Source organism: Salmo trutta, chromosome 4 (assembly GCF_901001165.1).
Source record: "Salmo trutta chromosome 4, fSalTru1.1, whole genome shotgun sequence".
Taxonomy (NCBI): Eukaryota; Metazoa; Chordata; class Actinopteri; order Salmoniformes; family Salmonidae; genus Salmo; species Salmo trutta.
Genome location: NC_042960.1, coordinates 65,877,000 through 65,888,181, shown reverse-complemented (window position 1 = coordinate 65,888,181; position 11,182 = coordinate 65,877,000). Strand labels below are relative to the sequence as shown.

Here is an 11,182-nt window from a genome sequence, read left to right as displayed (position 1 = left end):
TGCTGGCACTAAGACTGCACTCAACCAACTCTATAAGGCCATAAGCAAACAAGAAAATGCTCATCCAGAAGCGGTGATCCTAGTGGTCGGGTACTTTAACACAGGCAAACTTAAATCCGTTTTACCTCATTTCTACCAGCATGTCACATGTGCAACCAGAGGGGGGAAAAACTCTAGGCTACCTTTACTCCACACACAGAGACGCATACAAAGCTCTCCCTCGCCTTCCATTTGGCAAATCTAACCATAACTCTATCTTCCTGATTCCTGCTTACAAGCAATAACTAAAGCAGGACGTACCAGTGACTCGCTCAGTAAGGAAGTGGTCAGATGACGCGGATGCTACGCTACAGGACTGTTTTGCTAGCACAGACTGGAATATGTTCCGGGGTTCATCCAATGGCATTGAGGAGTATACCACCTCAGTGCATCAACGACGTCATCCCCACAGTTTCCGTACATGCATATCCCAACCAGAAGCCATGGATTACAGACAACATCCGCATCTAGCTAAAGGCTAGAGCTGCCGCTTTCAAGGAGCGGGACACTAATCCGGGCACTTATAAGAAATCCCGCTAGACGAACCATCAAACAAGCAAAGCATCAATACAGGATTAAGATTGAATCCTACTACACCAGTTCTGACGCTCAGCGAATGTGGCAGGGCTTGAAAACTATTACGGACTACAAAAGGGAAACCCAGACGCGAGCTGCCCAGTGACGTGAGCCTACCAGACTAGCTAAATGCCTTTTATGCTTGCTTCGAGGCAAGCAATACTGAAGCATGCGTGAGAGCACCAGCTGTTCTGGATGACTGTGTGATAACACTCTCGGTAGCCGATGTGAGCAAAACCTTTAAACAGGTCAACATTCACAAAGCCGCAGGGCCAGACGGATTACCAGGACGTGCACTCAAAACATGCGTGGACCAACAAGCGAGTGTCTTCACTGACATTTTCAACCTCTCCCTGACTGAGTCTGTAATACCTACATGTTTCAAGCAGACCACCATAGTCCCTGTGCCCAAGGAAGCGAAGATAACCTGCCTAAATGATTACCACCCCGTAGCACTCACGTCGGTAGCCATGAAAGGCTGGTAATGGCTCACATCAACAGCATCCTCCTGGATACCCTAGACCCACTCCAATTCGCATACCGCCCCAACAGATCCACTAATGACGCAACCTCAATCGCACTCCACACTGCCCTTTCCCACCTGGACAAAAGGAACACCTATGTGAGAATGCTGTAGATTGACTACAACTCAGCGTTCAACACCATAGTGCCCTCAAAGCTCATCACTAAGCTAAGGACCCTGGGACTAAACACCTCCCTCTGCAACTGGATCCTGGACATCCTGACGGGCCGCCCCCAGGGTAGGCAACAACACGTTTGCCACGCTGATCCTCAACACTGGGGCCCCTCAGGTGCATGCTTAGTCACCTCCTTTACTCCCTGTTCACTCACGACTGCATGGCCAAGCACAACTCCAACCATCATTAAGTTTGCTGACGACACAAAAGTGGTAGGCATGATCACCGACAACGATGAGACAGCCTATAGGGAGGAGGTGAGCGACAGGACAACAATCTCTCCCTCAATGTGAGCAAGACAAAGGAGCTGATCGTGGACTACAGGAAAAGGTGGGCCGAACAGGCCCCCATTAACATTGACGGGGCTGTAGTGTAGCGGGTCGAGATTTTCGAGTTCCTTGGTGTCCACATCACCAACAAACTATCATGGTCCAAGCACACCAAGACAGTCATGAAGAGGGCACGACAACAGCTTTTCCACCTCAGGAGACTGAAAAGATTTGGCATGGGTCCCCAGATCCTCAAAAGGTTGAGCTGCTGCACCATCGAGAGCATCTTGACCGGTTGCATCACCGCATGGTATGGCAACTGCTCGGCATCTGACCGTAAGGCACTAAAGAGAAAAGTGCGTACGGCCCAGTACATCATTTGGGCCAAGGTTACTGCCATCCAGGACCTATATAATAGTCGGTGTCAGAGGAAAGCCCCAAAAATGTTCAGAGACTCCAGTCACCCAAGTCATAGACTGTTTTCTCTGTTACAACATGGCAAGCGGTACCAGAGTGCCAAGTCTAGGACCAAAAGGCTCCTCAACAAATTCTACCCCCAAGCCATAAGACTGATGAACAATTAATCAAATGGCCACTGGACTATTTATATTGACACCCCCCTCCATTTGTTTTATACACTGCTGCTACTTGCTGTTAATTATCTATGCATAGTAACTTCACCCCTACCTATATGTACAAATTACCTAGACTAACCTGTACCCCTGCACATTGTACCGGTACCCCCTGTATATAGCCTCGTTATTTGCTTTAGTTTATTTGGTAAATATTTTCTTAACTCTTCTTGAGCTACACTGTTGGTGAAGGGCTGATAAGTAAGCATTTCACGGTAAGGTCTACACTTGTTGTATTCGACGCGTTGACAAATAAAGTTTGATTTGATATCACAAAAAGAAGACGAAACGGTATTATGAAGCCAAAATCAATGATATAAAGAATGATGGAAAAAAACGTTGGCGTACTTTAAATGAAATTATGGGCAGAAAGACAAATTCAACTCCATCTTTCATCTAATCAGATGGCAAAACATGAAAGCGCGACATCACTTCTTTTTGTAAGAAACATTAATGTGTTGAAAATTGTTTGCATAGTCAACATACACACAGTACTGACACACACACTTACCCCACCAGACATGCCACAAGGGGTCTTTTCACAGCCCCCAGGTCCAGCACAAATCAAGAAAGCATACAGTATTATATAGAGCAATTATTGCATGGAACTCCGTTCCATCTCATATTTGTCAAATGAACAACAAACCTGGTTTAAAAAACAGATAAAGCAACATCTCACTGCACAACGCCTCTCCCCTGTTTGACCTAGATAGTTTGGTGGTATTAAACGTTTGACCTAGATAGTTTGGTGGTGTCAAACATGTTGTATTGTACATTTGTAGTAGTGTAATAATGTTATATGATGTACTGTTTTATCTTTTGTTTTATGTGTGACGAAAGGGATTTAATGTGTTTGGACACCAGGAAGAGTAGCTGCTGCCTTGGCAGGAACTAATGGGGATCCATAATAAACCCCAGGACGAGTAGCTGCTGCCTTGGCAGGAACTAATGGGGATCCATAATAAACCCCAGGACGAGTAGCTGCTGCCTTGGCAGGAACTAATGGGATCCATAATAAACCCCAGGACAAGTAGCTACTGCCTTGGCAGGAACTAATGGGGATCCATAATAAACCCCAGGACGAGTAGCTGCTGCCTTGGCAGGAACTAATGGAGATCCATAATAAACCCCAGGAAGAATAGCTGCTGCCTTGGCAGGAACTAATGGGGATCCATAATAAATACAATATAAATAGTTTGTGTGCATGTATTGATATGAAGGCTACGTGTGTCTTTAAAAAATGTTTTATGTAGTTCTGTCCTTGAGCTGTTTTTGTCTATTAATGTTCTGTATTATATGATGTTTCATGTTCTGTGTGGACCCCAGGAAGAGTAGCTGCTGCTTTTGCAACAGCTAATGGGGATCCTAATAAAATACAAATACCAACCCAGCCATGATTCTATTCTCTGATATTCCATGCTCCTGAGGGGAGTTGTGGCTACTATATACAGTAGGATCCTTGCTTTGAAATTACTTCACCTCTTTAAATGTCTCTATCTTTATGGGATTTAAATGTCTCTGTCACGGTTGTCATAGAAAAGAGCGGACCAAAGTGCCGCCTGTGTGTCGTTCAACATTTTATTTTCACTGTGAAACTATGCAATACATATAAATAAACTGAATAACAAAACAACAAACTGTGACGCAGAGGTGAAACATACACTAACTCAAAGACAATCTCCCATAAACCCAGGTGGGGAAAAAAAAAACCCACCTACTTAAGTATGATCTCCAATTAGAGACAACGATGACCAGCTGCCTCTAATTGGAGATCATCCCAAACAAAACCCAACATAGAAATACAAAACTAGAACATGACAACATAGAAAAACTAAACTAGAACACCCCCCTGTCACGCCCTGACCTACTCTACCATAGAAAAGAACAGCTTTCTATGGTCAGGACGTGACACCATCTTTATAGGATTTAAATGTCTCTATCTTTATGTACTCAAAGAGTATAGTTCTCACGTCTACTCCCGCTCCCCCCTCTCTGGCGCTCGTTGTCGCCAGTTCTCATTATTACGCACACCTGTCACCATCATTACGCGCACCCGCACCTCATGAGACTCACCTGGAGTCCATCACCTTTCTGATTACCTTCCCTATATATGTCACTCCCTTTGGTTCTCTCCCCAGGCGTTATTCATTCTGTTACAGTGTTTTATGTTGGTACGCTACTTGTGGTTCTTGTTTTGGTCTACTGTCTGTTATTTATTAAATTCACTCCCTGTTCTTGCTTCCCGATTGTTAGTGTACACATTACAGAATGACACCTCACCACAAGGAAGTAAAAGGGAATTTTATTTATTATTAGTTTTTAATATTTTTTTAAATATTTTTTTTACTGGTGACATTAGGTCCAAATGTAGCTACTGACACAACTAGGATGCGAGCCCGTCAGGCTCCCACGTCTCGGTCGGCCCGTCAGGCTCCCGCGTCTCGGTCGGCCCGTCAGGCTCCCGCGTCTCGGTCTGCCCGTCAGGCTCCCGCGTCTCGGTCGGCCCGTCAGGCTCCCGCGTCTCGGTCGGCCCGTCAGGCTCCCGCGTCTCGGTCGGCCCGTCAGGCTCCCGCGTCTCGGTCGGCTCCTCGGGACCGGCCTGCTCCTCGGGACCGTCCCTCTGGTTGGCGTCCTGCGGCTGGACCCGTGCGTCAGGGAGGGGGTACTGTCACTGTTAGATATCTGACTGATTTCATGGGAAGGTTACCTTGTAACTCAAGCTAAGTAGAACTTTCCTTGTGTCTATTGTCAATTTTGGGGGGGGGAGTCGTCATTGTAGAGAAATACTTTGTATATAAATCAGCGTACAAATGTGTAAATTCTCTGTCAGTGGACATGGAGAATAATATGCCATTTTTATACATTCAGCTTGTGTTCGCAACAGTAATAAACTGGTGTTGTATCTAATGCCTCAGAGGAGTTATACAGTTACAGGCCTGTGAAACACTGGTAGACTTTAGAACTGGCCACATGAAATGCCAGCCACAAATCTCCAGTATTGTATTGAGACAAAATGCAAACTGCTGTTATATAAAAAATATTTTAAAAATTAAACTTAACAGGTTCTAGAGGACTTGTTTCCTTCCATGCGATGTACATTAACTCTGACCAATACATTTTTTTCTATTTAACTAGGACGGTCAGTTAAGAATTTGTTCTTATTTACAATGACATCCTACCCCTATCACGTTTAAGGTAAGACCCATGTGCAGACAGTGTCGAAGTAACAAAGTTTATTATTCGAACAGGGGCAGCAAAATGACAGGTCAAGGGCAGGCAGATGTCAGTAATCCAGATAGGTGGTGCAAAGGTACAGGACGGCAGGCAGGCTCAGGGCAAACAGGAAGGGTCAAAACCGGGAAACTAGAAAACAGGAACTATAGCAAAGACAGGCGCAAGGGAAAAACCACTGGTAGGTCTGACGAACAAAACAAACTGGCAACAGACAAACAGAGAACACAGGTATAAATACACAGGGGATAATGGGGAAGATGGGTGATACCTGGAAGTGGTTGGAGACAATCAAAGACAGGTGAAACAGATTAGGGTGTGACAACACCGGCCAATCCTAACGACGATGGGCCAATTGTGCTCCGCCCTATGGGACTCCCAATCACAGCCGGTTGTGATACAGCCTGGATTCAAACCAGCGAGTCTGTAGTGACACCTCTAGGACTGAGATGCAGTGCCATTAGACTGCTACGCCACTCGGGAGCCCAGATCTATACGATGCATAGATCTGCCTCGGCCAGTATCACTGTCTCCTCTCACAGAGGGTCAGAGTCTGAATGGAACGGCTATCTTTTATTGTATAATAGTTACATTCACAACCACAGGAGCAACGGTTTGTATCATCATTTTATTTTTCAAAAATATCTTGATGGTACTATCATGATCAGTAAACTTCAAGAACATCAAAACATTTCCCATCAAATACAATCTTATATCTTAATGCTCATGTTTTTTTTTTAATACACACAAAAGCAAACCTGCATACATACATACATTTTCTAAATCGACATTTACATATTTTGTTTTCAATGGGTACAAACAGTAAAACTACTACACGATTGCCCTTTGAAAATGTGAGAATACACATCCATATTATTTTAATAGCTATTTTAATAACTTAACTAGGGGTATATCCTAACTTGGGACTTGTGTCGAATTTTCACTTGGCCATACATTGATGTCAATGGGAGAGTAAGTGAAAAATAGACTCAAGTAGAAGTTAGAATTCGTCCCTTAAATTTTGGCTATTATTGTTCTTCTGTGTTCTTTGATTTTTTTTTAGAACCAGCATCAAAAGGTCAAAGGTACAGGAAGATATTTTAGGAGAGTAACTTCTCTCCTCTTTTAATAGCAAGCAATAACACTGAACAATTCATTATTGGACAAAAAATATAATTCTGTAACTGTTGACATTTTGGGTTTAAGGAGGAAAGAGGAGGACCGAAGAAAATAAGAACTGAATTCGTCTTCAGTAAACAGTCACCATCCGACCCCAACATATTCCCCTCCAGCTGGAGAGCCAGAGCCAATGTCTTTCTGTCTGTTTCTTTCTTTGTGCAGTCAGACATACAACACCGACAGATCTTAGTTCTTAGTCCCTGGGTAACGTCTCCTGTCCGGCCAGAACAGAAAAGCATCTCTTTTTTCATAGAAGAAACAAGACTTAGGAGGGATGAGAGTCCTGTCACTGGAAATTCTGTCAGACACTGAATGTCACACACTCCCGCGTTCAACTCAAATAGTACTTGATTTCCATGGTGTCACACACAGCCGTTCTCATGTCGGGGCTTGCGTTGCGGCCTCTCTACCATAGTGTGAGGGATGGGAGGGTAGAGGGAAGGAGCCAGGGTGCACAGGAAGCCGGCCAATAGGGTGAGACCTAGGCCTCCCCATGCGCAGAACATGGACCAACCGTATCCGTGACTGATGTCTTCTGGGATCCCATACATGTAGCGAGGATAACGGGACAGTTGGAAGTTGATCCCTGATACACATGTACACAGAGAGATGATACAGCATGTTCCTGATGGGACAGGGAGAGAGAGACACAAAGATGATATAGTATGTTCCTGATGGGACAGGGAGAGAGAGACACAAAGATGATATAGTATGTTCCTGATGGGAGAGGGAGACAGGGAGGGAGAGAGAGAAAAGGGGGAGAGAGAGGAAGAGAGACAGGGAGAGTATATACAAGACTGTTTCATGCATTTATCGATGGTATTAGAATGACTTCTGAATTCCAAATCAAACCCTAGTCCCTAGTCCCTACTCCCTAGCCACTCTTGCAGATATGAAAGGATTTGATAGGTGGAAGCACTATGGTGACATTCCCACCAAGCCAATCAGAGGGCAGGGTAGCCTAGCCTATCCTAGCATTTAGAGCGTTGGGCCAGTAACCAAAATGTTGCTGGTTCAAATACCTGATCAGACAAGGTGAAAAGTCTGTCGATGTGCTCTTGAGCAAGGCACTTAACCCTAATTTGCTCCAGGGGTGCCGTACTACTATGGCTGACCCTGTAAAACAACACATTTCACTGCACCTATCTGATGTGAGTATAGGGGCTAGAATAGAGGTAGATTCAGAATATGTCTGCCCAGTAGGATGAAGCCTCACTCTACATAACAAACACTGTAACCCCCCCCCCCCCCCCCCCCCAGTGGTACTTCATGGTATTGCTATGTATTCTGCGTACATCATTTCTCATTCACCTCCTATGAGGAAGAGCAGTCCAGCTATGCAACGCATAGTGTGCGCGTGTCCTCTCAGAACTTACCTCCCATGAGAAACAGGAGTCCAGCTACGTACTGCATCAGGTCATGCTGCTTACAACAACCCAGAGCTCCGATCACCCAGCCAAACAGGATGATGGACACAGCCATGCCGATGAAACTGGCTGTCATTCTCTGCAGGTCTACACAGGGAGAGGAATTTGGGATGAAGAAATCAACATAGTATAAAATCATTTATTTTGCTGTGGTGGTGCCTATTTAGTTAGACTGAAGGGTTGGAATTACACATTGACTGTTGAGGGTGCTCAATGTCTCTTGGGAGTAATTGATGTCAATATCTTTCACAATTGTGGGAGGGCCCACATTTATATTTCAATTCTAATGGATGGGGGAAGGGCTGATTTGGATAACACATGATTTGGATAGTCCATCTGTAGATGCTCTACAGAATAGCAGTAAAATTTCAAATAACTATCTACTAACCCTTACCTTAACCCTTATTCTAAACCAAACCCTAACCTTAGTAAGCAGTTGCTTATAAACAGATAGTATGGCTATCCAGACTATGTAAATAAAGTGTGACCCAGGTGTGTTATGGGGGTTTCCCAGCCACCCCTTAACCCCTCTGTATTTCCAACCAACCAGGCGTCATTTTGTAGGCGCTTTCTAATTCCCCAGATAGAGATGGAGATTGAAAAAGGGGTTATTAAGGTAACTTACGGAGTGCATGCCACTCATCCTGACCAATAGTCTTGGTTATATTGATGCTTAGATGTCTGGGGAGGGCTAAAGAAGAGTAGTAGTATTTTATTGGTGTGCAGCGTTGAACCAAACCTGCAGAGGAGGAATAAAAACAACACATAGTTTCAATGTGTTCAGGGCTCTCTTGGAAAATAGATTTGTTTAAATCTCAATGTGACTCCCTGTTTAAATAAAGGTTAAATAAAAAATGAAGAGGCCATATTGAAATGAGAAATATTTTTGCATATGTAGCCTACCTGATAAAAAATTACATGACTAGCAGCATGAACCATAGTTTCACCACATATATTCACATTCAGTGTTAATATGCAGTGTTTTTTTCATTGGCCTATGGTCTTAGTTGCAGCTCTGTAGTCTGTAGCCTATAGGTTTAACTCCAAAAACACCAAACAGACAAGTGGGGCCTATTCTAGTACAATATGACCCCATGAACACACTGACACAACGTTGAGATGACACAAATAAATCAAGCGTCAACATTTGTGTCACATTGGTGCGTTTTGGGGCGGCAGGTAGCCTAGTGGTTAGAACGTTGGGCCAGTAACCGAAAGTTTGGTTGCTGGTTCGAATCCCGAGCTGACATGGTAAAAATCTGTCGTTCTGCCCTTGAACAACACTGTTCCCCGATAGGCCGTCATTGTAAATAAGAATTTGTTCTTAACTGACTTGCCTAGTTAAATAATGGTTAAAAATACAATAAATTAGTCACTGTGTTACGACATGATGGATGAAAAGCCGTGTTGTTGTTGCTGCGTAGGCCTTGAATGTGGGCGGACCGCTAGATCAGCTCCTCGGAGAGCACCTCATGCAGAGCTCAAATTCCGATGATGATTCGCTCTATTCACCACATCAATGAGCATTGTAAACAGACTATAATGCCACTGACATTTTATATATAAACAATATATTGTGTGTGACGTGATCAAATGATGACACCTTTAAAGATGAGATCCTCTGTCTCCAGGTCGAATCCCTCTCGATGACATTTCCTCCACAGCCCGGAGATGGTGGAGTTGTACTGCCGACTGCAGAGGGACTCCATGGCCGGGGCAGGGGGCAAAAAGTGCCGCTTAGCCCGCAGGAGGACTCCTCCACTCGACCCTTTCCTCTCCACGTTATTCTCCTTCGGTAGCATGCGTAGTGGTAGATTCTGGTTGGAGATATAGATGAATCCAGGGTCGTTTCTTTTGTTGGAATAATTCTTACAACGTTCCTTGTGTCTTCTCGCATCCGTCTCGTACCAATTGTCAGTACATATTGCGACTGCTATGAGCCCCAAGGCGCAAAAAGACAAAAACAGTCCAGCCACCGTCAATGTCCTCATAGCAGACATGATGTTCCACGGTGTGCGGTTTAGAAGAGATAATTCCTTCCCCTGGACAGCAATCAATGGTTCGTGAGGGGGGATGTCGTCGCTCTCTGCCGCAGCATCAAGATTATAATACTGTGATGACCGTGTAACGATATAATCCTAGGCCATTATTGACAACAGATCACAAATACTATCGTTAATTGTCCCAGCACGATCAAATACCAGTAAACATGACGTTGTATAAAATTGTAAAAAAGCATTCGGTGATTATATCAGGACGGGCCTGTATTTTGGTTCACTTCTCTCTTGCTGTGGGTCTGTCCAATATTGCTCGAGGGATTTATTAGCGAGTCCACTTGTCGATGCCAGCAGATGGAGACAGAGCAAACATTTGATAATAATGTATGAGCCAACACAATATAATTGTATGTTCACTGTCCATATAGTCAAATAAATAAAGTACGAGATAGAGTTTACAGTACATTCTAACAGAATAGTGATAGGACTGATACCCAAACAACTCAGCACATCGCCACCCTTCTGGTAGCCATGTTTGTTTCTCTCCAACCTTCAGGTAGCCATGTTTGTTTGTCTCCAACCTTCAGGTAGCCATGTTTGTTTCTCTCCAACCTTCAGGTAGCCATGTTTGTTTCTCTCCAACCTTCTGGTAGCCATGTTTGTTTCTCTCCAACCTTCTGGTAGCCATGTTTGTTTCTCTCCAACCTTCAGGTAGCCATGTTTGTTTCTCTCCAACCTTCTGGTAGCCATGTTTGTTTCTCTCCCCCCTTCAGGTAGCCATGTTTGTTTCTCTCCAACCTTCAGGTAGCCATGTTTGTTTCTCTCCAACCTTCTGGTAGCCATGTTTGTTTCTGTGGGGCTGTCTGGAGATGAGCTGTGTTGTGTTTGTTTGGTGGTTGGTGAGTCTGGTTGCCATGGCTCCTGCAACACTTGTGTCTTTGAGTCATGAGAGAAAGAGAGAGACATATAGGGGTTTTCTCTAACTGACCTCATCCTGTGTTTCCATGATTTAAGATTAGTTTAGCTGAGACAAATTATTCATCCAAAATGGCACCCTATTCTCTATATAGTGCACTACTTTTAACAAATGCCCTATTGCTCGTGGTCAAAAGTAGTGCATTATACAGATGTAGG

The 11,182-nt window shown here is 44.2% G+C and overlaps 1 protein-coding gene across 1 annotated transcript; it reads right to left on the bottom strand.

Annotated features, from left to right (window-relative positions):
• Positions 1-6,054: 6,054 nt before the first annotated feature.
• Positions 6,055-10,391, bottom strand: tmem276a (transmembrane protein 276a). The gene is made up of 4 exons (XM_029751844.1): positions 9,655-10,391; positions 8,677-8,790; positions 8,001-8,138; positions 6,055-7,249 (listed from the first exon to the last, which is right to left on the bottom strand). The coding sequence occupies exons 1-4, from the start codon at positions 10,049-10,051 to the stop codon at positions 6,987-6,989; spliced, it is 912 nt and encodes a 303-aa protein (XP_029607704.1). The 5' UTR covers positions 10,052-10,391; the 3' UTR covers positions 6,055-6,986.
• Between the last annotated feature and the right edge of the window lie 791 nt (positions 10,392-11,182).